Genomic DNA, 27,714 nt, shown 5'->3' with positions numbered 1-27,714 from the left:
AAATTCAGAAAGGTAATAACTTACACTTGTCTCACCTTCTCCCTCTACCCTGCCCCACATAGGAAAAAGTCCAGTTTTAGATAAACATATAGAAAAGTTAAAAAAAAAAAAAGACCTCGTTTTGGAGAAAAATGTTATGTTTTTGAGAGTCAGAGGAATTCATATAACATGGGCTACTCAACAAACATAGCAAGTAATATCAATACCATGTAGGTTATAGATTTTTATCCTTTTTTGTATCATCACAGATCCTCTTTTGAAGTCTGGCAAAACTTATGAACCCCTTTTCGGAATAATATTTTTAAATGAATATAATAAAATAAATATACTAAAAGATGAAGGATCATAAAGGAAATCGGTTATACTGAAATAGTTACTAAAACATTTTTTAAGTTGACAGGACCCCAAGTAAGTACGTACCCCTGATGTAGAAAGATTTGTTTTTGTGAGAAAAAAATGGAACTCAAACTCCAAAGCTGGTAAAGACCATATCATCAATATACCATCAAGATGTCCCACTCATGCTGGGGATCTTCAATAAATATGAACTAGTAATATCAGAAGAAAACGAAGAATTCACTGCTAAGCATTCATTCTGAAATGTACATTAACTTCCAAGTCACAGATCCTTCGTTGTCATCAACTGAAACACTACATTTACTTAAATTTGACCCATTTTTATTAAGCACCTACTACAAACAAATGAAGCAATGGGGATAAAAATTTGAGGTCCCCTAGCCTAGATGATATCTTGTTTTAGATCCTACGAATCAAAAAGGATGAACAATTGTCAGTCTCTAGAGCAATAACAACAATAACAGCTAACATTTTTTACAATGCTCTGTGGTTTACACCTTTATTTGGTCCTAGATAACCTAGTGAAGGAATGAAGGTACAGATAGACTGACTTATCCAAAGTCACAAAGCCAGACCTTAGCCAGTGTTCTTTTCACTACATTAACAGCTACAAGGAGTTTATCATTTACAAGGTAGAATACACATACAAAAACTGGTGATACTCATTTGACTGAGAAAATTACATCGGAGAAATGTCATAAGGAGGGACTTACATCTAGGTTTTTCCTTGTAAAAGTAGGCTTATTTTGAGTACTCTTGGAAAATCAAGTCTTTTATTGTGCTTCTATTAATACCTTGACATTTTCACATTACTTATAGTACTCTCTCAATTATAATAAAGCAGTTTGAAAGCTACTTTATGGGAATTTCATAAATCCTGAAAAGAACCTCATTTAGGATATGTAGGTGTGTATACACACACACACACACACACACACACACACACACACACACAGAGATTTAAATCAGAAAGAATCTCTGGTATAATTAGGACCAGGCCACAGGTCTCTTCATGTGAAGTACAAAATACTACATGCATGCCCAGCCAAAAAGTGACTAACATACAAATACACATCAACTAATGGGGGTAATCAAACACCCACTACACTTTGTACAGTACTACTGTGAGCAAAGTGCTTTATAAAGCCTTCACAAAGGCAGCTTGATGTGGCAGAAGTAGTGTTGGGCTCAGAGTCAGGAAACTTGGTCCATATTCTAGATCTGACAGTAGCTGTACCCCAAAGGCAAGTTATAGAATCATTAGGTCATGATTTATTGCTGAAAGGGGCCTTAGGAATCATCTAGTTCAACTTCCTTGTTTTGTAAATGAGAAAACTGAGGCCTACAGAGATTAAATGACTTGCCCAAAGTCACTGACTGCTAACTGTCTGAGACTGGATTCAAAACCAGGTCTTCCTGACTCCTAGCAAAGGGCAAATCATTTCAACGAACCTGTTTACTCACAAGTCAAATACCTCACGGGGTTTCAGTATCAAAGTTATAATATGTGATATTATAAAATGTGGTTTGTGATGACATTTTGAGCAAGTTTTATTGCCTTCTTATAGTACATATTTAAGAAAAGGGAAAAAGTCTTAAGCATTCACTGAATGTTGGGAAAAAGTGACGAAAATCAACAGGTCAGAAGACCCAGGGACCAACTTATGGGGGGACAAGAGCAAGAATCACAAAGCGCTGTTGGGCAGGGATGGGCTGTGAGCTTCATTATTAATGGGCAATCTCAAGCGATAAAATAACACTCGCCCGAGTTTGAACAATGAGCTGAATTTCTACTCTTATAGTATATTGTTTACATTAGCAGTACGTACTCTGGAGTTCTATATTAAAAATAGTAATTAAGAAACATACTTGTGTGGTGGTTCAGTCTTTTTTCAGTTATGTCTGATTCTTTGAAGGGGTTTTATTGGTAAAGATACTGGGGCAAACAGGGTTAAGTCACCTGCCCAGGTTCACACAGTTAGTAAGCATCTGAGGCTGGATTTGAATTCAGGTTCTCCTGACTCACTGGCTGGTGCTCCATTCAGTATGCTAGCTAGCTGCCCATAAATATGCATATGGCAGATTTTGAAGATGCCTCCTTTTCCATTATGAAACATGAGGAGCCTGGGATAGTTTCAAATAATTACAATGATAACTGCTTACATTTAAATAGCATTTCCAGGTTGGCAAAGTATTGTGCAGTATTCCTTCACAGGATCCTTACCTCCAGATCTGATAAGCATTTCTGGAGTTTAACTAGAAAGCTGGAGCCATACAATTAAACACTGACACACAGGCTGACAGGTGGACATGAAAAGGTAGATGAGTAGCCCACTGCCAGTCATCTTGGTTTGTGTCTTGCACTAGACTCCAATGACTCTGGAAGAGAAGGTGAGGCTGACAATTCTGTGACAAAACTGAATTCAAATCCAATTCACGATCACATCAAGATGTGTTACCGTGGTCATCAAAGGTCCTCTTCAAAATCATCATTGGTCCTCTTTGAAAACAAAGGGCAAGCAACAACAATACACAGGTTGGGCTCTCATCTTATTCTCTTTTTGCCTCTTATCTCATTACCTTGGGATTTAGTCTATGGCAGTGGGGGCCTGTAGTTCAAAAACACCAAAGAGAGAACATGGGATTGGGCCTAAAGTCCTTGGCTGCTTCTCCTATTTTATGTTTCCTTCCCTCCGTACAGGTTGGCAACTAGCAGCCAGTGATCCTCAAAGTTGGGTGTTTCCAACCTACTCTACAATTTTGTGGGTTTGAGTTTCTCATTTGGTGCCAACCCCTGAGGGAGGTGCTTCCTGAAACTAACTGAGGCTTGTAGGAAAAGATCATCAACAACAGAATTAGCCTGAATGTGAAAACACTGGCTTGCCTGAAGATATGGATCTTATGAGTCACTCTGATGAGATAGCAGAGGTTTGAAGTCAAAGTGAAATATCAGTTCAGCAGTTTCATGAAGAAATGCCTTTATCTTGCAGGGAGAGAATAAGAGTAATGGATTAGAGTTTTATAATTTAGGTTATCTGTTAATGTACACTTATGAGTCACTTGTTTTATAAAAACTGCTGTCATATATGATGCCTATTTTGTTCTCTAAACATCTTACCTAGAAGGGACCCTCTTGGCAACTTTTAGAGAGACCACAGACATGACCAATACCAAGCTCTGTTTTACAGATTTTTCCTGGAGCCCTAATGTGCCATTGGGGCACATAACAAGCCAGAGAGAACAACAAATAAAAAAAAGACCCTCTCTTTGGGGTGAAGCCACTTCTAGGATAAATCCTGCCTCCATGTGAGTCTACAGCATGAGCTCCTTACATGAAGTGAGGCCCTTGAACCCCAGGTTACAGCAAACCGGAATAATAGAATTGGACTCAATGATATCTACTAGCCCTAAGGTTATGATCTTATGAAAGTACTTTTTTACCTGCAAAAACTTGAAACATGAAACAAATACTTTAAATGAATCACTGCCTAATTTTTGTTATTTTAGATCACTGGGATGCGAGTTGGACAAGAATCACTTTTAAAAGTCTAGGAAAGTAATACAGGATAAACAAACATGACACTGTTTGAGTTATTATAACCTTCCGCCAAAGCCTACAGCATTCTGACAGGAAAGCTTTCACCCTAGTCTGGAAACAACTCAACTCTCAGGATCTCTGGCTGCTAGTTGCAGACCTGTGATGAGGGAAGAAGAACAAAACAGAAGAACAGCTAGAGACTTTCAATCTCATCTTACTCAGAACCAAGCCTCCACACCACTTCTAGCCATCTCTGCAGCATGATGTCTCCACTCCAGCAACCATCCCCATCTTCCCCCCATCAATGGGATGTTGGACTTGACCCCGTGGGATACCAAATTCTCACATGTACACTTACCCCTTATATTTACCAGAACTAGTCCTCCAAGACATTTCCAGCCATATCTAGAACATGCTGCTGCTACCACCTACACCCTTTTGCCAGATTTTTTTGTTTTGTTTTGTTTCTCCTCCATTAGAATGTAAGCTCCTCAAAGGCAGTGATTATCTTGCTTGCTTGTATCTTCTACATCGACAGCACTGTGCCTAGCATTTAATACATGCTTTATCAATCTAAGTATTGCTCTGATTCCTCACCATAGCATGGAAGTGACCCTAGGTTCTTAAAGACTATGCCAGTGGAAGAGAATGAGACAGCCTAAGTTGGGAAAGGCTAAGCACCAGATTGGCAGCAAGAAAACCCCTTTTTGGCCCAAGAAACTACTGAGTGATAGAGAGATTGGAAGATGAAATCCTAGGCTGCTGAAGAGCTGAACTTAATAATATAAATTATAATATAATACTATATATTAATAATATAAAAGCCACATAGCCTCAGCAATTCCACCATTTATCAGGCAGAAATCATAATATTAATTTATGTCATAAGGTTGTTAAACATAAGTTATCATAAAAACAAGTACATAGTGGTGTATATATAGCTGATCTGAGGCCATCTTTTGGTCAGGACTTGGGGTTTCATGGACAAAGGGTACTCCGAATGAGAAAACTCTCTCTACCAAGATAGATCAGCAACTGCTATAGACTCAAGAGAGTTACCTCAGGCACTAAGACATTAAGTGACTGGCCCAGGCCACAAAGAAAGTATGAGCCAAAGATGGAACTTGAACCCTGGTCTTTCTGAATTTTAGGACACATCTCTAGCCATCTCTTATATATGATCTTCACATTAACATAAGTGATTAATACTTAGATAAAACAGCTAAGAAACTAGTTAAAATTAAGAATTTAACATGGTTAAAATTTAAGAAAGATGTAGCTGCAACAGCATTTAGTAGACAAATGGGGTTAATGATCAAAAGCTCAAACATACAATTGCTGGCAAAGTATAAAAAAATTTCCACGACCAAAATCAGTGGTAACAAGAATTTCTTTTGACTTATAAACTCAAAGAAAGGAACTAAGTGCTTGATAAGCAATAAATAAAAAGAAACCATAAGCTGTTTTTTAATCATCTTCATTTATAGACATTAAATTCTAATTTCTCACAGTTCAGTGACTTACGCAAGGTAAATAATTTATTGACTGAGATAACACTGTAATTTTTAAACAGCTCCTTAAGAAAGATATATAGGCTATAGGAGGTTACTAGTATCTTTAACACATGGGTATCGGAAGCAATAACTTGAAGATAAGAAAGAAAGAAAGAAAGAAAGAAAGAAAGAAAGAAAGAAAGAAAGAAAGAAAGAAAGAAAGAAAGAAAAAGAAAAAGAAAAGAAAGAAAGAAAGAGAAAGAAAAAAGAGAAACAAAGAAAAAAGAAACAAAGAAAGAAAGAAAGAAAGAAAGAAAGAAAGAAAGAAACAAACAAACAAACAAACAAAGAAACAAAGAAACAAAGAAAGAAAGGAAGAGAGAAAGAAAGAAAGAAAGAAAGGAGAGAGAGAGAAAGGAGAGAGAGGGAGGGAGGGAGGAAGGAAGAAAGAAAGGATAAGTCAAAAGTATTTTCCGAACCCCAACTATGTCTTATTTTTTTCTCACTGACTAGGTGTTAACAACAAAGGGACAGTCCTGATTAGTTCAGTTGTCTTAGTCATCAACTAAAAAGTCCAGAGCAAAGTTTTTTTTTTTAACCATAATGAAATCATCCAAGTCAGGTTTTGAAAGCTAACAGATTTTTGCTAACAGCCCCAATCAGCAAAGCAAAGTGAAAATGATTTATTGATAATACTTATTCCTCACAGACAGTCATAACTATGAAATTGCAATGTTCATTCATCCATAATGCCATTTAATGAAGAGGGTAAAAGACATTCCAAAGAGATGTAGAGTAATATCAGCATTATATACAAAATATAAGGTGAATCATGTTAAAACAATTTTAAGTTTATGCATTTTGTTGTTGTTTAAAAGTTCTAGAAAAAAACCTTATTTCAACTCAGGAAAATACATACGAAACTTGAACAACACCATGAAATTAACAAAATTTTTCAAAACCTTTTTTTTCAAAGCTTGGTACTAGCTATACTATATTTAAAAAGGAAGAAAAATGGTTCATTACTCATCCAGATACCAAGACAGAATGCTATCTTTTGTGCCCATTTCACATGAGACAAAACTGATGACAAAAAGAAAAGCTAAGGATCATGGTTAAATGGATGGCTGAAAAAAAAGAAAAGAAATATTGAAATTTTCAGAACAACATTTCATCCAACAGATATTTCTTATTTATATACCTTTCCTTTTGAAAAAAAAAATATATATATATCACCATGTGTGGTCTCAAAAAAGACCTGAGAAAATATATCTCCCCTTCTTTCTTTGCAGAGTTGGGAGATGAATGGGCAATATTTCATATATTGTCAGATGTTATGATTACACTTGCTGGCTTTGCTGAACTGCTCTTTTAAACTTTTTTTTTCTTTTTGAATCTTCTTTTACGATAGATGGCTTGCTAATTGAGTGGTGTGGAAATGAAGGTGATATAAAAATAAAAGATATCAAGAGAAATAAAATAAAAATGAAAATTTAGAAAGTTAGCAGAGAGACTAACTCCTAGGATTTCTACTTTTATTTGAACTGATTTTAAATCAGTGTAGAGGTAAAGCTCCTCCCCTAATCCAAGTACTGGTGCCAGTCTCAAAGGGAGACTGTAAAAAACAAACCAAAACAAAAAACACCCAAACACAACAACACAACAACAACAACAAAAATTCACATCTGTTAGGAAGAGCAGGGAAGGAAAGGAGGGAGCCATTATGGCTCTGACAAAAACAAAAACAAAACAAAACAAAAAAACAAGTATTAAGGCAGAAGGTAGAAAAATTTTTTTTTAAGAATTTGTAAGTAATAACTACCCACTTCCCCTTCCCTTAACTTCATTTATGTTAAGTAGCTCCTTCCATAGGGCAGGGCTGCCTTCACAGAAATAAGTACAATTTGGAATGATTTTTAAAAATGCACAAGAGTCCTAAAGACACACTCAAATAATTTGAGGATTTTTACCTCCAACATAATTAGATTGCTCGTCACCTTTACTGTTCCAGGTTTTAAATCTTGAATCAACCCCAAATAATAAGTGAATGAATAAAGTCATACCATCTAATCTCTTTTGGGGGGCACATTCAGGTAGGGCAATGATCTTGATTCTTCATTGTACTATGGGCTATGGTTGTAACCCTTTGCATCTTATCACCTGTGACTGTGAGCACAGTGGTACCTGCAGACAATATGGTATTGGCAGACAGATCTTTACAGATGTCAACATCACATTTCGTGACTGAGTGGAAGGTAGTTTCATGGATTCCACAGGATTCCACATATGACAATATGGTTAGAAGAGAGCTATATGCAGCAGTGGACATCTCCTGCTTTAAGCCAAGGGCAGCTTAACAAGCTTCTCCTTGATGTCACAATCTCCCTCTCAGCTGTGACTGTAAAGCCTCTCTCAGTCAGGATCTTCATGGGGTAGTATGTCAGGTGCTAGAGTCAGCCAGATCCAGATGGAAGCTGGCAGGGGGCAGGGAATAACCCTCATAGATGGGCATAGCGTGGGTCATACTATCACCACCAGACTCCATCACAAAGCCAGTGCTATGACTGGAGTCATAGAGGGCAGCACAGCCTGGATGGCGATGGACATGGCTGGAGCACAGAAGGTCTCAAGCAGAATCTGTGTCATCTTTTCTCTGTTGCCTTTGGAATTCAGGGGGGCTTCTATAGGTGTTCACAGGGTATTCTTCAGGGTCTACATCGAGCTCATTGTAGAAAGTAGGTGCCATGCTGTCTCAGTTGGTGACAATATCACGTTCCATCAGGTGTTTCTGGTTCAGAATACTTCTCTTAGGGGCAGCTAGGTGGTGCAGTGCATAGAGTACTGGCCCTGGATTCAGGAGGATCCAAGTTCAAATCTGAACTCAAACACGTAACACTCACTAGCTGTGTGACCCTGGGCAAGTCACTTAACCCCACTGCCTAAAAACAAATAACAAAAACAAAAACAAAACAAAAACCCAGAATGCTTCTCTTGCTTTGGGTCTCATTCTCCATGTAGCTGTATTTCTAGCCCATGCTCACCATCATGCCTGGCCCATACTCACCATCATGCCCTGATGTCTTAGGCAAGACTGGCTAAAGGGCACTGTTTCCTGCAGACCCAGTTCTTACATTTTAGAACCACTGTCAACATTAAGGACAGCAATATCATCATCCACAGTGAACTCTGAAACAGTAAGTTTAAATTCTTAAGAGAGAGAGAAAGTGGTGCCATACCTAGAGACAGAGGGAGGCAAATGCACACTGGGTAGAAAAGCTCACAGCTTCTACTAAATTTATAATGATTTTTCACATGAAATGCAAAGGGGCTGGTCTATACATCAGCTTACATGTACTATAGCTATAAGATTTCCTACCTATAGACAATAACCTGAGTTATGATCATTGATTTGTCCAGAGAGCACCTAACTTTTATAGTACAGATAATCTGATGGTAGACATGAATTATTCAAAAGGAAAAAAATTCAGTTGCCAAGTACTTATTGACATTTGGCATATACTCATTAACGTGCTTGACGCTGTATATAGTAAAAAAATGATATACTAGAGAACTCTTTAATAAAGTCCTAAGTTTTAAAACTTTAATAAATTTGCTTTCAAATGGTACTTACATGTTATTCGTAGCATCAAAACAACTAAGTCATTAAAGCTTAAACACGCACAAGAACTTAATAAAGACCCTACAAAAGAAATGGTTTTTGCCAACAATGGGCTTAGAAATCAAGGTAACAGAAAAAAAAAATACATGCAGCAATTACTGAACAAGACCTTATAAAATGTGACCATTGAGCAATGAGAATTCCATAAGTCAAACAGAAAATCAGTCTCATTACTTTGTCATGCATTGTTGTTGTTTTTTTTTTAAAGTCTATAGCAGCCACAAAAGGAGAAATCAATGTGGGATGGAGACCTCAGAGAAGGCTTTATATAAGAGGCAGAAATTAGCATGGTCTTTCAAGGAAGTAGCTAAGTGGAGAGGAGGACATACAAAACAAAAACAAACTGAGGGAATTCTTATAAAAATGACTTAGGAATGAGTATGATGTTTGGTTGATAGGGTACATGCTAAAAGTTATAATTCATGCTTTCAGAACAATTTTTAGGACTGTGATGTTAGGATCCAAATTTGGCAGTTCTAGCTGTCAGAAATTTTAATAGATCTTTTCCATCTTTTGTCGGTTGTACTCCTATCAGGTTCATCCAGAAACATTCTTTGGATGATCTTGCTTAGTTAGGTTTCCTGACAACTTTTCCGTAAACATGTTTTCTTCCTCTACTGCTTTTTGATGTTTTATGAGATGATACTGCTAATAAACTTCCATTGCTGCCCTCTAAAAATTTATAAGTTTATATTCTCAGCCAGTGCCAGGCCCTATGCCATTTCACATTTTTATCAATGACTTGGTTAAAGGCCTAAAAGACACATCTATCAAATATGAAGATGGCACAGAACTGGAAGGGATAACTAACACACTGGATGACAATAAGGATTCAAAAAGATATTGACAGGCTTGAATGGTATGCCAAATGTAATGGGGTGAAATTTGATATGGGAAAGCTATAAAATATCTAATCTTGGGAGCTGATTAGATCACTGAGACAATATTGAGAAACAAAAGACCCAGAACAGACCAATGGGGGATACCCACAGTTAACAAAGATGATCTGAAGATCTTGCAAAAGAGACTGAGGAGTGGTTCAGACAGGCAGGAAAAAGATCAGGAAAAGGCTGCTTCCTGAAACTTAGAGAGGAAGAGAGTGTTCAGTAGAAGGTGATAGACAGTATCAAAGCCTGCAGTATCAAAACACTAGATTTGGTAAGTAATTAAGTTATCATCAAAGTGGTGACTTCAGAATCTGATTTCTGGACAGAAAATGAAGAAAACAAGTATACATGTTAGTTTAGCTGAGAAGGGGAGGCAGATATAGGATGACAGCAGGGATGAGTTTTTGTTTTGTTTTGTTTTTTAAAGATGGGAGAGACATGGGTACGTCTGTAGGTAGCAGTAAATAGGAAGAGACCAAACATAGAGTGGGGATGATAGAGGATCTTTCTAATCTAATCTACCAAAGAAGGCAGATGGGATAGAATCAAGGATGCATGTAGAAGGGCATGCTCTGGCAAGAAGGGCCCTATCTTCACAAGAGAAAAGGGAAGGGAACAGTCAGAGAAGACATTCAAGTTGATGTCAGATGAGAAAGGGAAAAGAGACAGGTCTGCACAAACGGCCTCACTTTTTTCAGTAATGTGTAAGATAAAGTTCTTAACTGAGAGGGTGAAGGAAGGGTGCCTGTGAGTTTGAAGAGGGCCAAAAATGTTTGGAATGGCCACTATGGTGGGTAGGAGAGAAAAATGATTTTGTACATTAGAGTACTGTGTGAACGTCTGGGTGTCATGTTTGAAGAACACAAATAAAGACAAAGAAAAACAGTATTTAAGTCTCAAAACTGTGCTATATGAGAAGCAATGGAAGAAACTAGGAATATTTAGGTCAGTAAACATGAGATAAGCTTTCACCTATTTCAGGGGTTCTTAAGCTGGGGTCTACATCGAAAACTCTCATTCGATATGATTAGTTACATTTGTAACCCGATTTTAAGCATTTAAAAACATGATTCTGAAAAGGGATCCATGGCCTTTACCAGACTACTACCAAAGAGGTCCATGATGTGAAAAAGGTTAACAGCCCTCGAACTATTTAAAAAACTGTACAGTGAAAGAGGATTTGTTCTGCTTAACCTCCACAGGGCAAAGTCAGGATCAATGGGTAGAAGTTGAAAAGAGATAAATTTAGATCTGAAGTAAAGAAAAAGTTCCTAACAATTAGTGGTATCTAAAAATAAAATGGTCTGCTTCCCAAAGGTAGTGGGTTCCCCCTCACTGAAAGTCTTCAAAGGCTTAATGACCATTTGTTAAGAACATAAACTTCTGGAGGGTTAGAGCTGTTCCACATCTATTTTTGTATCCCCAATGCCTAGCATATTGCCTGGCACACAGAAGGCGCTTCATAAATGTTTGGTAATTGAGTAGATGGTCCCTTCCTATCTAGATTGTGATTTTTATACTGGTGTTAACTTTAGCTTCCATCTTTTTTCATCTGTCAAGGAGATTAAGGGTTTACTAGTCAAGGGAATTTTAAGCTCTTTTGTTCTCAATGTCATAATGGATTTACATAGTCAAATTTTTTAGGGAATGGTGATAGCCTGTATCAGTGCCTGTTCTTATCCATGATGCATTATTCAACTTTAGCAGCTAGTTTAAACAGGCTGTTACTAAATTTTAAATTGTGCACTTCTCATTTTGTTCTAATTTTGTATTTTTTTAAATATTTATTCTAACAAGTTAATGATTTGACTATAAACAGAAAATTTTGGTCCAGATATGATTTCATCAGTCTAGAGACCTCTCAGTGTAGAAACGCCCACCACTCACACATAGGGACAGTATCTGTAACACTATTTTAGATAGCTGACCCGAGGACACTAAGACATTTAGGTTATTTATTCAGGGTCATTTAGCCTGTTATTTCTGAAGCAGAAATGGAATCCAAGTTTTCTTGATCTCAGAACTGGTTCTCTATCCAAAACCATACTGCCTTTCCATCTGTCTCCCTATGTGTGAATGATCATACTAACACTGAACTATTAAGTCAACGATTTCCATATTTTCTCTATTAAGAAACATGGTTGGGTCATTACCCATCTCTGTCCATCTGGTACAATTATTGTTCAAGTACTCTAATAAGTTTACCATGAAGGGTCTCCTTCATGTGTATGCCTTCTTCAAGGATGCCATAAATAATAAATAACATGTGTGCCTTCACTTTGCCTTGATGTCATGAGTTTTGATATTCAGGCTAGCCATCTTTTTTGTTCATACACATGACATTACTCTACCTTTTAAGTTCCTTATGTTGCAACCTTCTGACACCCACCAGAAGCTTCACACTTGCAGAAAACTCTGCAATATTCATTTTTAATACCTCAAGAGAGGTCTGACACAATAACCCCAGGAAAATATTAGTAACAGGTAGACAGGTTTCCGGGAGAAAGCTTTGTAATGTCTCAAAGGTAATCTAACCTACTTTTCACCTCCTCCTCTTGTTTAATTCTAGGCCTAGTTTATTGTCCATTTTTATTCATATTTCTCACATTTGCATATTAGTGGACCAACATTGTTGGCTGTTTATCAGACTGTATGACAAATCTGACAAATGAACATTCTTGATTTGTTTTGTTGTTTTCGGTAAGGGTAGCTCATTCAAATTTTTGAGTGGCAAGAGATAAAGGAGGCCAAGTGATGTTCCAAGGTTGATACAATACGCTGTCTTCCACAAATGAAGAACTTATCTATCTATAAAGAATCTCTTAATTTGAGCTCTACACCAAATATCCTACATCACAGTGGCAAACATATCTGATGAACATACGGCTCCTTCTTGCCTGATCTCTACAATCAAATGGTCACTGAACAAAGTTTCCTCTGTCACATCCTTCAGAGAATTTTTAAACATGTAGATGTATGAAGCCTCTTTGTTGGAAGAGTTTTTAAAGTGGTATATTTGTCTAATGAATCAAGTTCTTTTTAAAGAATCAACAAACAAGCACAGTGAGATCTTGTAATCGCTACATTTCTCGGCCATTTGTATGATGGTAAAGATTTGGTCCACTATAGAATATTGTTACAAAAGCCTATCTGTACTCTACTAACATAGTCATCAAAAATGCCTTTGATGCAATAGAAAAAAAATTGATATGGATGACAGTATGTATATATATCTATATATATATATATAGATATAGATATGTCTGTAATTGTTAATGTTTCTTTGGTTGCCTTACTTTGATAGTAATTAGGCCCAAGGTTTCATCCTCTGCACCCTTTCCACACACATCCAACTATGGTATCTCTTCTTCCTTCAGAGACTATGTAAATTAACTCCTTAATGCCCTCACAATTATGTTGGCTCCAGCATTAATCTCTTCTTTGGATATTTGGTGTAATGCAAATATGTTTTTCTTCAATTTTAGGCCATTCCTAAAAGCCCACTTAGAGCTGCAATACTAGAGTCCAGGGGTAGTGGCTTTACTGTTCTTGATGGTGGAAATCTTTTCCATTTTTCTTCTGTTTGTTGTCCTATTTCTAATTTCATCCTTAGATGTTCTAGGAATGACTTTGCAGAGTTGGGTCAATTATCAAGCTTTCATTAAACTTTTACTCTTCACTGCTTCATTATGAGCTAATACTGCTCATAAACTCGCATCATTCCTCTCTAAGATTTTACAACTAGTTTATAATCTAAACCAGTGCTGCCTTTGAGTGTCTTTCTGCTTACCCAAGTCAAGTATTTGCTGATTTAGGGAGTTTTTCTTTCTGGTTCTTTTGGTCCCCTTGGTATGGTAACTAATTTATATCTGCTCAACTTCTATACGAATTTGTTACAGTCACAATATCCATGTCATTTCTTCCTTATACTACTGTTACATCTTTTCCATAACCAATATCTTGTTTGAATAGGTCAAGACTGAGTTGCTTCAACTGCATGCTGTATTTTTTTAATACTTTTTATCCTTTCTTCTTCGCAATATAGATGTTTACTCTCATAATTGAATGCATTTAATGGTGTTACTATATAAAAGCAACAGATTCAGGTTACTGATGACTCATATCAGTAATAGGTCATAGGTATATAACACATTCACACTATATGTGCACACACATATGCAGAGAAAGAATTTTTGCATAAGTTTGTATAAACCTTGGAAAGGCTACAGACACACACAATACACTTATGCACAAATTCTATGTATTTACACCACACATCTATGTATACACACACACACACACACACACAGAACTAGACCAAAGGGTTACTAGGAGACTAAGTTGGACCACATTTGGGAAACCATGCAATGATTTTGATAATCTCTAACAGCTTTCTGTCATTATAGTGCATCCTGCATCTTTTAAATACCAATATTTTTCAGAGGACACCATCTAAGATGGTGACATGTGTTTTCCTGCTTTTTTTTGAGATAAGTATACAGAATCATTGATCTCTTTAATTCAATATCTTTGTATCGATCAAAGAATCTTGTACAGTTTTAATACATGCAAAGAAAACACCCTGTTTAAAGAAAGTCCCTAGAGTTTTATTCTTCTCTACTGAGTCAATTTTTTCTTTGAATCAGCAAACACTGACAAAAGTGGGATCTTGTACTCTCTACACTTTTGAGTCAACTATACAATTTTTAAAATGTGGTCAACATAAAAGTTTGTGGAAGCCTGACTATTCCCTTTCCATAATGACAAAGAAGGAATGTGACTTAATACCTGCTGTGGTCTTTTTGATAAATGTTATTTTATAATAGTACCATCTGTGACATTTTCAATCACTATAAATTTCCCCCTCACTAGTGCAGGTGAAGTAAGGGGCAATGAAGAAATGCAAAGTGGGACTAAGTAGGCTGTAGCAAATTACCAATGATTATCTGTATAAACAGAAAATGGTTATGTCATGAATGACTGACAATATCATTGGATAATTCTCCCTATTATTTTACTTGGTGACAAATCATGCAACACTAATTTTGACCAAAGACTCAAAATTTCAGGTAAATCAAACAGAAATAGAAAGATGTACATAACTTATAAATAGGAGTAAGCATTACTGAACTGCGAAAAATGTCATAAAAGACATAAAGATATGAATTACCAGAAAGGGAGGTATACTGGGTATGTACTTAATGTGAAGGGTAGTATATAGTCTAAATGTTATAGACTCAAATGATAGCTTACAACACTTAACAGAAGATTCTCTTCAGAAATTTTACAGAAAGACATGGACAACAATTTTTTAAAATTAAATTTTATTTTCATTAAGTTATCTACTTTCTCTTCTCACTTCTTCCCTGCCAACCCACCTTCTCCCATCAAAAAAGCAAGAGAAACAAAACCATGCCCCTTTTACAAATGTATACAGTCAAACAATACAGACTTCTGCATTGGCCATGTTTTAAAAGACGTAAGGTGGGGGTTTGTCTCATTCTGCACTCCAAAGAAGAAAGTTATAGAATGAGAGTAGATGGGTTATGATTTTTATGAGTAAAGAAAATAAATTTACTATTGGTCATGGGGATAAATTTACTATGTGGTCATGGGGATGAAATAATCTACATCAACCTAACCCCACAGTTACAGATTTTTCAAACATGCAAAGAGCACAGGTATAGCTTAACTAAAAATAAAGAACAGACTGATCAACATAAAAGTGTCTACCAAATTAGTGTGTGCATGTAAAGGTAAGGGTGGAGCAAAAACCTGCCTGTGTGGAGAATGTAGACAACTCACATGGATGAAATTACCAATCCTGAATTATCAAAGCAGTATGTCCATATTATTAGATAGACATATTTAAACATCCTTGATATAGCTGTGACTATTAATCGGAATATTTCACCTCAAAATTAGTAGACTTGGAATTCCCTAGTAGACTTTTTGCCTTGGGGTAACCCATTCATAACTTAAGCAGCTTCACTTCTAGATAGCAATGATATACTCACTAAAAATAATTTCTTCTACATAATACCAACCAATTAAAGGCACCTTAATAGTTTAGGCATCTTAGGGCTCCTGAGTCACTAGCAATGAGAAGGGAATGTCTCCTAGTACTGGTTGCTAAGATGTGTAATTAAATGGAGGTAGGAAAACTTAATTCTGCTTCTGTTTTCCCTAGGGAAATCATACTGGCTGAATAAGTGGGTGATACCTCTTCAATAGAAATGACAGTAGTTGAGACCTGGACAAAGATCATTTTCCAAAAGAGGTCCATCTAGTACTTGATGTGGTCTAGTACTCGGTCCCTGGTCTCAATCTGGTCCTTATACCTGGCTCTGAGAATAAGTACCAGGAGCCATGATCAGTGTCTTTCAGTTATGTCATGTATCCTTTCTTCACCAGGAGAATAAGTACATTTCTAACCATTTCGATTAAGTATCACAAGGGCTATCACAGCAGATAAACATAACACAATACATACAAGGGCTACTGCAATAAAATAACTAGGTGATAATTAGGTACGCTCACAGATCTCTCAGAAACTGGCAAGATAAAAGGCAGTTACTATTTTACATTTTGATATCCCAACATTAATATAATATACAAATAACCACATAATTATTCTATGACTAGATTCTAATATATGAATCATAATACTTTATCTTACAAGTTGATTGCTCATTTAGCTTCAAGAATGTCCAAATGCTTTACAGGCTTGGGAACTGTTTCATCCAACACTCAAGTTAAGACACTCCTGAAGAGGTTAAAGCCATTACTTAACACTCAATATAGTATATTCACAGAATCACAGTGTTTTAAAGCAAGAAGGGACCTTGGACCCTTTCATTTTACAGGTCAGTATACAGTATTGGAAAGGTGAAGAAATTTGACTAAGGTCAGAAGGTTGGTAGGTAGTAGATCCAGGACAATAAAATGTTCCTGGACCACCATGAAGCATACATTCTCTAGCCACTATCTTTCTCTACCTTCACCTTTCACTATTCTTCTACATGGCAAACCTCTCTCCCTAAAACATTCAAGCTTGCTATTCCCTATAAACAGTAATATATAATAGTACCTCTGTGTTTTTGCTATCTCTTCCTAAAATCCCCAGCTCCAAAATTACCTCATTTCCTAATCAATCACACAACACTTTGATTATTTATTGTGAAACTCCTCAACTTGCTGTCAAGTTCACTGTTGCCACTAATAGGCCCTCCATTCAATTACTGGTTTAATTAATAATTAACTAATTATTAACTTTTTTTATATCTGCTTGTTTATTTTCTCCCTCTAGGAAAGTGGCAATGTCTCTTTGTATAAAAGGGATAGGTGACCATTTATATATCAAGTCAAGTCATCCTCTTAAAACAGCAACAACAAAATAACCTATGTTATTAAGGTATTATAGCTGGAACTTATCAGAGGGTCCCAGGCAGTGAAGGAAATGAACAACTCAGAGGAATGGGGCAGCAACTAAGTATCTCTTAATACAATCCCTCCCTATACAGTGTCATTGGGATTTCCTCCCACTTCCATGACACTTCTTCTCCCGAACAAATCTGATTTCTAGTAAAGTAACTTACCATAAAACTGAAATGGCAGGAAAAATTCTTAAAGATTAATAGTAAAACTACTCCAAAATTTCCAAAGGTAACTTATGAACATAACACAGGGTTCAGTGAGTTTATTTTTTTATTTTGAATAACCTATATCTCCCATTATTATGAAAGAAAACATAGCGTTCATTTTCAAAGGAGGCAATATTTATATTTAGACTCCAATAGATATACTTACCGTTAATGTTCCATAAATCGAGAACCATACTTTTTTTTTTCATTTTTTTGTTTTTAGGCAATTGGGGTTAAGTGACTTGACAAGTGTCAAGTGTTTGGTCTGAGGCCAGATTTGAACTCAGGTCCTCCTGACTTCAGGGCCAGTGCTCTATCTACTGCGCCACCTAGCTGCCCCGAGAACCATATTTTTAATGAAAATTTTATTTCTAAGCATCTCAAACAAATTTTTGCCAACTCCTTAGAGAAAAACTCATGCCACTAATCATCAAGAATAGAGACAAATAGAGGCTAGCACTACCCTCGTTTCCAGAGCAATGAACAAACTATGAAGTGCCACATAACTACTATTCAACTTCAAGAAACAAACCATTTACATAAGGCAGTGGGTATTTTGCACTCTATTTGAGGTGATTTTTAAGTGTGCTCATTAACCTACCTGATGTGTGATTTCATTTTGAGGCACAGGGAGAGATCTTTCTTCGTACACAGGAGGTGGTTTATGTGTGGGTGGAAGATCGATCCTGCATTAAAAAGAATAAACAATATGACTGCCACATTTGATGAAAACAAAAGGAAAGCTGGGGAGGGGGGTAGGATCCCTATAATTCTAAACATGATTTTCATGATACTGTTTAAATTGTCTCAAATATTTAATATTCAGCACTCATTTTCATTTACCCTTCAGAGCTGAGAAAATAAGCTGAATTAGAGCTTAGACAAAACCAAATCAACCCACATATTGCTGTTAATATCAAAGGTGCAAGTACATAATACTATACACATCGCAAAGTTTGTATAGAGGGTTTTATTTTTTAAAAAATTATGCTACAACTTCCTATTAATGACATACACACACACACACACACACACATATATGTTTGATACAAGATATTCTTTTAAGCAGTATCATTAACATTATTTTTCAGGCTTATTAAATGCCTGGATGAGAAAAATACTCAATATTGACTTTTTTTTTTTTGGCAAGGCAATCAGGGTTAAGTGACTTGCCCAGGGTCACACAGCTAGTGAGTATCATGTATCTGAGGCCAAATTTGAACTCAGGTCCTCCTGACTTCAAGGCTGGAGCTCTCTCCACTATGCCACCTAGCTGCCCCAATGTTGACATTTTTTTAAAAAGCTTTCCATATGTGCAGAAAACTCGAAAATATCTTGCTTGTCACCCAAATATCAACGTTCTCGATGTCCTGGGCAAGTGGAAATCCTGTTTTCCAAAGAAACAGAATCTCTTCCTTCTAAGACAGGGAGAAAAAACTCAGATATACTAATAAAAATAAATGATTCCTTCTCTTAATAATTTTGCAAATTTTATTAAAATGAAGCAATATTAGAATGTTATTTTGACTTTTAAGTACCTGATTATAATAAAGCAAACTAAAAGACAAAATGTCTGAAGACCACCCGTAACAATCTAAATATATATAATTAATAAATTAAATTTAAATCTTACCAAAAATACCAGTCTTGGACATTGTAGTACTTATGTTGGATTTCACAAAAAACATAAATGTGAAATATGGGATGTACGTTAACAACTGCAGAATCATTAAAGTAATAATTTAAAAGCAAAAGAATGATAAATATACCAAATGTTATATGTATAAACTTAAAGATTGTTTTAGATACGTAGAAACATAACACTTGCTAGTTACAAAGAGAATAAAGCTGTCCAAGCACGAAAAAAAATGGACCATGCTAAAATCTCCCTTGTAATATTAATAGGATAGAACTGGGAAAATGAAGAACTTCCTTAGACTCCATATGAGACCTTACTGAGATGCCAAAGCTACATTATCATAAGGCAAACTGAAGATTAGGAAGTCCCAACACATACACAAGGTATAAACATTCTAGTCAAACATCACTATATTGAGACAGACATTTAAGAACTAATCATTATTTGCTGCTTACCAAATGACCTAAAACTTAAGGACTTGGGTCTTATAAGAACTAGAAGTATGTTTATAAGGACTAGCCGGAATGAGGCATTTTACTGTTCCTTTAACAGATAATTTTCTCTTCTTCCTCTACTTCTCCCCCCAATCTCAAAAACTCACTGCCAGAGAGAGGTGGAGAGCAGAATAATAGACTCTAAGGACTGGAAGACATTAAGGATTATCTAATCTCTCTTAATTCACAGATAAGCCAGTTAAGGTTAAATGACTAGTAGGCCATACAGATAAAAATAGTAAAACTAATATGGAGCTGATTCTATATTTCTGGCAATGTGATACTCTAGATAGAATGTTTGGTTTGTTTCTGTATTTAAAAGGAATTTTAAAAAATATCATTCAGCTAAAGTCAATTTATGCCAGAGCCCCAATTTATATGGCTTTTAAAATATATAAGATGTATAATTCCATAATGTAACCTCATGTCACATAAAAAAAATAAGTTCCCCTGAAGAAAGATGCTATTAAAATTTTCAATATCTCCTAACAGGTTGCTATATGAATTGCTACACAAAACTAAGGCTAAAGATGTTTGTGACTTAAAGCAACACACATTTTAGAAGACATTTACATTTATTTTTAGAAGTCCAATAAACACACACTGGAGAGAGAAAGAGAGAGAAAGAAAGAAAGAAGAAAAGAGAGAGAGAGAGAGAGAGAGAGAGAGAGAGAGAGAGAGAGAGAGAGACAGAGAGAGAGAGAGAGAGAGAGAGGGAAAGGAGGGAGGAAGCACCTTCTTCTGTGGCCATAGTAAAAGAACCTCAATTTACTTTAGGTTAAAATGTATGCGTTGCATTCATCTTAACTGGACCCTTACTTTTCCTTTAGGGCAAAATGTATTTAGGCATGAAGATGTAAATTTAATTTTACAGTCTTCCCTCAAATATTTAAGGATTATACTAACGACAAAAATTAAAACTCCTGAATGCATGCTGATTATTCACAATCAAAACACGTTAAAAAAAAATACCTACACTTTGTCAAGATAGGATGGCCTCTTTTTCCGAGGAGTCAGCAACACAGTCACAAAGATAGTAATGATAAAAAGCGCAAGGACAGCTCCAATAACTGCTCCAGCTACTGCTATGGAAGAGGTCTGCTTAAATGGAACATCTGGAATGCAACACAGATTAGGCTTTTTGAGGCAACTCGTGAAAAGTAAATGTTGAATGCGTATTGTTATGCCTGTAAGACGGAGGAAATATTTTCAAATTAAGGTATGATATTCAAAAATAAGCCTAAAAGACCTCAAATTGAATTTACTTTTTTGTGGGTATAGACATTACCAATTTAATCAGTTTTCTTATGATTTCCATTCAAAATACAATCTCCATACCCTTTCCCTGCTTTTCTCAAACAATGATGTCAATGCCTTCAGTTTAGCATTCACAAATAACTATGCAATAAATTTCTCTCTGTAAATTACTTTGGGGGTTTTGGAGAAAAAAATGAGGACTAGAGGAAAGATATGCACAATAGTCCAATAAGAGGTGATGAGATTCTGAATTAGAGTAGCAATCATTCAGAGAGACAAGGATGGGTATGAGATGTTGAAGCTGACTGGCTATTACAAAATCAACATGGAGAGTCAAAGACTCCTCAGCTGTGAACATGGCTAACTATAAGGATAAGGTCCTTAATAGAAATAGAGAGGTTAAGAAGATATGAGTTGGAGTGCCAGGAGGAGGGAGAAAAGAAATTATGTGTTTGCTTGGTTGAGCTGATGGTGCCTCTGGTGGGCCAACATCCAGTGGAGATAGCTAATGGGAAGTTGGTAATATAGGATTAGAGCTCAGAAATGAGACTTAGGATCAGATATATAGATTTGAGAGTATTCTTCAGAGATAATGGAATTCTTGGGAGCTGATGAGATCACTGAGAGAGGAGAGCCCACAATAGCCTTAGAAGGGAGCTTCACTGGTACAGGATAGAACATGGAGAATTATGTAGCAAAACAAAAAAAAAAGGTAGAACAGTCAGACTGGTAGAGCTAAAACAGAACAGTGTCACTGAAAGGGAGGAAAGAATACCAAGGAAGGAAAGATGGTCAACAGAATCAAATGTTGCAAAGAGGTCAAGAAAAATGAAGGTTGCTCAAGAAATTCAGGCATGTCAGAAACCAAGAAACTGTTTGTGATCTGAGTAGAGCAGCAGAGTTGGAAGTCAGATTAGAATGGGCGAAGTAGTGGCAAAAAAAGTAGTAAAAGCAATGGGGTACAGACAACAATGTTTAAGAGTTTATCTAGAAAGGCCATAGACATAAAAACTTGAGAGGGTAGACAGGAGGTCAACTCAAGGTTTTGAGCATACAAGTGAAAGCCATCTGCCACTAACTTTTCATAATGGCCCCATGATTCCATGAGACCTGAGTATATTTCTGAACATCAAGGAAAAGTGTCAGTAGGTTAGATAAAGGAGGTCTGACTCTTCATAGTCTATAAACATTTACTAAGCACCTACTACTACATGCCAGGCACTGTGTTAAAGTGCTTGAGATACAAAAAAAGAGAATCCCTGCTCTCAAGGTGCTCACAACTAACAGGGAAGACAACAAAGATCTACAAACAAGGTATATACAGGAGACACACACACACACACACACACACACACACACACAACAAGCTATATTCAGGATAAAAAGCAAATCATTAAATGAAGGAGGGTGCTGGAACTAAGAAAGGTTGAGAAAGGATTCCTGTATAAAATGGGATTTCAATTGGGGCTTAAAGGGAAGCCAGAAGTGGAAATGAGGAGGAAGAGCATGACAGGCATGAAGAACTGCCAGACAGCCAGGAAGGAGATTGTTTTGTTTGTGGAATATCAAGGAGACCAATGCCATGAAGAGTATGTGGCAGGGAATAAGGTATAAGAAGACTAGAAGAGGGGGGATATCACCTGGCGGTGGCAGGGAGTCACTAGAGTTAAGTAGGGAGATGACATGGTTGGTTCTATGCTCTAAGAAATTCAGTTTGGCAGCCGGATAGAAGGTGGATTGGAGCAGGGAAGAGACTTGAAGCAACAGTAGGCTACTGCAATGAGGCTCATCACCTGGAGGGTCTGCTATAGAGGATAGAAGGGGGTTATTTGAGAGAGATTGCAAAGATGAAATTAACAGGCGTTGGCACCAGATTGGATATTATGGGGTGATAGTGAGGAGTCAAGCATTATGAGCCTGTAGTACTGGTGCTGTCCTCCACTGTAACAGCAAAGTTGGGGGTGGGGGCAGGGAGAGAACATGGGAGTGTTTGGAGGAAAAGATAATGATGATTTTCACTTTGGACATGTTGAGTTCAAGATGTCTGAAAGACAGAGATGCTAGTGTGGAGGTCAGCTGAGATGGTGAGGCAGGATAGATAGATTTAAGAATTGTCACACAGAGATGGTAATTAAATCCACGGGAGCTGATGAGACCACCAAGTGTACACAGGGAGAAGACGACCCAGGACAGAATTCTGTGGGACACTTATTGTTAGAGGGATGAGCATCTAGCAAAGGAGATTTGAGGAGTGGTCAGATAGATAGGAGAACCAGAAGACAGTGATGTATTGGAGAAAATGATCAACAGTGTCAAAGGCTGCAGAAAAGTAAAGGAGAATGAGTAATGAGAAGAGGTCACTGGATTTGGCAATTAAATCGTTAGTAACTTTGTAGAGAACAATTCCAGCGGACTGGTTGAAGTGGCAAATTGCTAGAGGAGACAGAAGAAGATGAGATCAATGGCTTAAGTATGATTAGCCTTGAAGAAAATAGCTAACCCTTCATTTAAGAGTAAAGGAGAATAGTGCATTTCTTAGTCTTCTACTTTATGCCACACAGCATCATCTTCCCCATCCTGGATCTTTCCTCTATCCCCTTTTATACTGTTGCTATACCTCTTACTCATTTCTCAGTTTCCTTTTTTTTAAGCCTTCTTTATATGGATCTGAATGAAGGACAAAAAGGAAAATGAGTGTTTCTGGAAAAAAGAAAAAAAGTTTGAAGTCTTGAAATTTTATACTAGTATTTAGGGTTGGTACTTTAAAAGATGTATTAAATTCTACCTTTTTTTTCCCCTTCAAGGCTCTCTCTAATAAAGTTTCCTCCAACTCCCTCTCTCCCCCAGATAAATCAACAGACTCTATTATCATCCTTAGAATAAACAGAAATATATTTTCCTGTAAATATCAAGGTAGTACATTGAGTCTCTCATATGAAGCAACATCATCACCTATTAGGGCACCGGAATAATTCTAATGCAATCTTGCATCCATCCAAGCCTAGGGAAGTTTTGTTGAGAAGATAAACCTGTGCTGTATAGTGTTTACATAGCAGAAAACATAATTCCTGATTAGCTAAAAGAATGATTAGCAAGAGTTTGTTGCAGAGACCTCAAAGATACAAATGGAGAGAGGAGCTCCAGGGAGGCAGGCAAGAGAAACTTTTGAATGGCAGGCTGGAGGTCTCAGAGGCACAAATATGTATGAGGGCTGCTCCCATTGTGTTCCTGGAATACCTGGGCTTATAATTTCAGAACCTCAGAGTAGACCTCCCTTGAGTAAAATCATTCTCTTTCCTCACTTGAGCTGAAATTTAATCTTGCTTCTGGCAAAAGAACTTTGGTATATTTTAATTTGTAGAACTACAATTTCTATTTATTGTCTGTCTACATAAGGTTATTCATATTCATTATTTGTATTCTTTTGTGTTAGTGGTGTTTGGTGTGAAGGGGTTAAGCAGGTAATTACAAACTAAGACCTACCTCAGGGAAGGTAGGTGCTTTTGGCCTAAACTCCTAAACATTGTACATTAAGAGATATTTAAGAGGTGGCAGATAGATGTGATTCTCACTGATACTTCTCTCTGGAGGTGCCAGCCTTCAGCAGTCTAGGACCTTCTCCCACTCCCACAGGCCTTTCTACTACCCACAAAACATGAATGCACTCTCTTCAGGGACAGAATGGATCTCAGATCATATCTATTTGTGATATGCTTGCCACATCTAGATTAAATAGTCCACACAGATAACTTACATGCAGAGACTTTTTTGCAAGAATATTTTCACAATAATGATTCTTGATTGTTTCTTTTCCAAGACATTTTATTTAAAAAAAAGGTTTTGGAATTTTAGTCTTGATTCTGAGGTTATACTATATTTTTTCTCAGGTGCTGCCCATTTTCTTTTTCTGAAAGGTTGTGCTTAATGATTTCAACATGAAGAGCCCAGGACTCTATAGCCAAAGGCTATCAACCTTAGCTGTCCATAACAATGACCATTATATCTTTAGTGTAGATTAAGTTAATCTATAGTACCACACTTTCAATTTTAAGAAGCAGGTGATGTTGGTATGACTTCTTGATTTTCATTAGAATTTTAAATGTATTCCAGAGAAAAAGGCAGATTTTCAAAGAATTATTTTTTGAACAATAGTTTGGAATCCTATTAGGATCTTACTTGTTCTTCACAATCTCAAATATTTTGCTTGGGTATCTCAGAAGACTTCCCATTCTAGAAATCACATTTTGTGCTGCATTTTCTTTCCTCATAGTGGAGGGATTTTCTTTTGAGACACGGCTAATTTTCCTCTAGCTGTATCTAGGACTTGTTTCCCAGGGAATATTTCAGAGAAGCCTTGGTTATTTAAATACATATGTACATAAATTTTCTGAAGAAGTAAAGAACTTAAATTCATTATTTTGCTTCTCCCCATCAAACACTAGTTACACAAAAGAGTATCATAAATAGCAAACAAGTAAACCCATACGTATATCCAAGTAAAACAGCAAACAGAAACTGGAGAAGTGCTACAGATTAAGACACACTGAACAATACATAAGTATAAATAATCCCTTCAGCTGAAAGTGAAATAAGATCTCAGCTCAAACCAGGAGAAAATGATGTCATTTAGGGGAGGTCCACTCCCAGCAATTTCTAGAATTCAAAGTACTAGTTGACAGTACACGATGGGGCCAACTCACATAAATGTCTGTGACTTCAAAGTCTCCAGTTCACCACTCAAAACCCATTCTCTGTCTATGTTGTCTATGATGTCTCTGGAACAAACTGAAATAAGATCATTGGAGGTAAGCAATAACATACTCATCATCCTCATTCTCTCAGCCAATCAGGAAGTAAGGCTCCCTCTCCTTAAGTACCATTCCCTGCAGGGATGCCCCTCAGCAGCAAAATCACTCAGTCTTGGGGAAAAATACTATTATACCAATATTTACAACTTTAGCTAATAAAATAATAAAATGAAAAGAACTAAGACTTAGCCTTCATGTATTTTGAAATAATAGAATTTTCTGAATATCTGAAACACTTATGGTAAAAAGACAAACCCATTACTATCGAGAAACAATACTATTTATGAGCAGAACAAAAAGTACAATTGACTATAATTAAAACTATGATGCTTATACTATGCTGGCAACAATATTATTTCTGCAATCTTCTGACAGTTTTCAGCTTAAGTAATCTGATCCTGAATAGAGGAATGTATTTTCATGTCTTTTAAAAATATAATCAATGTATCTATTTGTATATTATTTAAAATCAAAGCTTAGGTTTCTTTACAATCTGGCTGATAAAAATGAAAGCACATTTAGAACCCATGCAAACCAATTTTACATCTGAAACAGAGATGTATATATTAATTTTTAGATAAGATTGAATGGTACTATTACAAATATAAAATATTAATATTACTGGCTTCATTCATTTCATACGAAATTACTTGAAACTGTGAAAAATAGTGCCCTTTTCTATCCTCATAGAGAGCAACCAAGTGCTGCCCCTTATTCACACCAAATTGTATCTATGATCTATACCTTTTCTCATCATTTTCTTGACCAACACCTTAGCGTATATTAATCCTTTATCCATACATCGTAAGAATATATCTGGTCCCCTTGCCTTATGCGCCACCCAGTTACCTAACTCAAATCATACAAATATACCACTAAAACAATCTTCTTAAAAAAAATCACTTCCCTCTTAATATTTGTCCAAATCTCTACAATAATTTTCCAATGCTTAATACATACAAACTCCTTATAAAACCAACCTTCCAGATACTCAACCGTTATTGTCTTACTCTTTCCTAAAATATGCCTCCTTTGGGGTTTGGCCAGTCCCTGAACCATGTATGCTTAAATCTCCTTAGTTTTTGTTCTCTAGTGTACCAGGAGTCTAAATATTAAGATCTAGGTTTTCCATGAAAATTTCCCCTAACTTCATGCAATAAATATCCTTCTTTTATTTTATATTGTTTTGGTACATAAGCTTAAAATACGATGTTTTAATCTGTGATTAAGAAATAAAAAAAAGACCTCAGAAAGTCATCTACCAACTTGATCATTTTACATATTTGATAACTAAGGCCCAGAGATATTTGACAGCTTACTCAAAATCATATACATAGTAGCAGCAGAGCTAGGACTTTCACCCAGATCCTCCAACTCCAGGATCCAGGGCTCTCTGAACTTCATCACATTGAATACATGAGCTAAACTAAAATTGTACACATTAATCTCCTGATAATTCCTCAAGTCTTTGGCATCTAGAATCTCTAGACTAGACTATAAAGTCAGGTGGCAATATCCTTACATCTTTTATACTCTACCCAATTTTATACACTCCCCCAAAACATAATGTTGGGTACAGAGCAGGCATTTAAAAGGAACATCATGGGGCAGCTAGGTGGAGCAGTGGATAAAGCTCTGGCCCTGGAGTCAGGAGGACTCGTGTTCAAATCCTACCTCAGACACTTGACACTTATTAGCTGTGTGACCCTGAGCAAGCCACTTAACCCTGATTGCCTCACCAAAAAGCAAAAAATAAATAAATAAAAGGAACACCATACAAAATCAAACTGATAGTTTTTTCTTCAAAATGGGAATGAATAACCACAACGATGTAAGACTCTTGAATGCACGCATTAAATTCAACTTGTTGATGTGATTTGTTGGAAGCATTCAACAAATATCTACATAGAAAACATTTA

At 36.4% G+C, this 27,714-nt stretch overlaps 1 protein-coding gene across 2 annotated transcripts in view; it reads right to left on the bottom strand.

Moving 5' to 3' along the window:
* The window catches only part of NECTIN3 (nectin cell adhesion molecule 3), a 197,569-nt gene that overhangs the window by 110,258 nt on the left and 59,597 nt on the right, over positions 1–27,714 (bottom strand). For both annotated transcript variants that reach the window (XM_021007156.2, XM_078146700.1), the window contains exons 6-7: positions 20,707–20,845; positions 18,199–18,283 (exon numbers count right to left, since the gene is read on the bottom strand). In XM_021007156.2, coding sequence (XP_020862815.1) covers positions 18,199–18,283; positions 20,707–20,845 — 224 coding nt within the window. The remainder of the gene's footprint in view (positions 1–18,198; positions 18,284–20,706; positions 20,846–27,714) is intronic.

Source organism: Phascolarctos cinereus, unplaced genomic scaffold (assembly GCF_003287225.1).
Source record: "Phascolarctos cinereus isolate Bilbo 61053 unplaced genomic scaffold, phaCin_HiC Scaffold_726;HRSCAF=1367, whole genome shotgun sequence".
Lineage (NCBI taxonomy): Eukaryota > Metazoa > Chordata > Mammalia > Diprotodontia > Phascolarctidae > Phascolarctos > Phascolarctos cinereus.
Note: the sequence above shows the minus strand (reverse complement) of the source record. Positions and strands in the feature narration are given on the sequence as shown.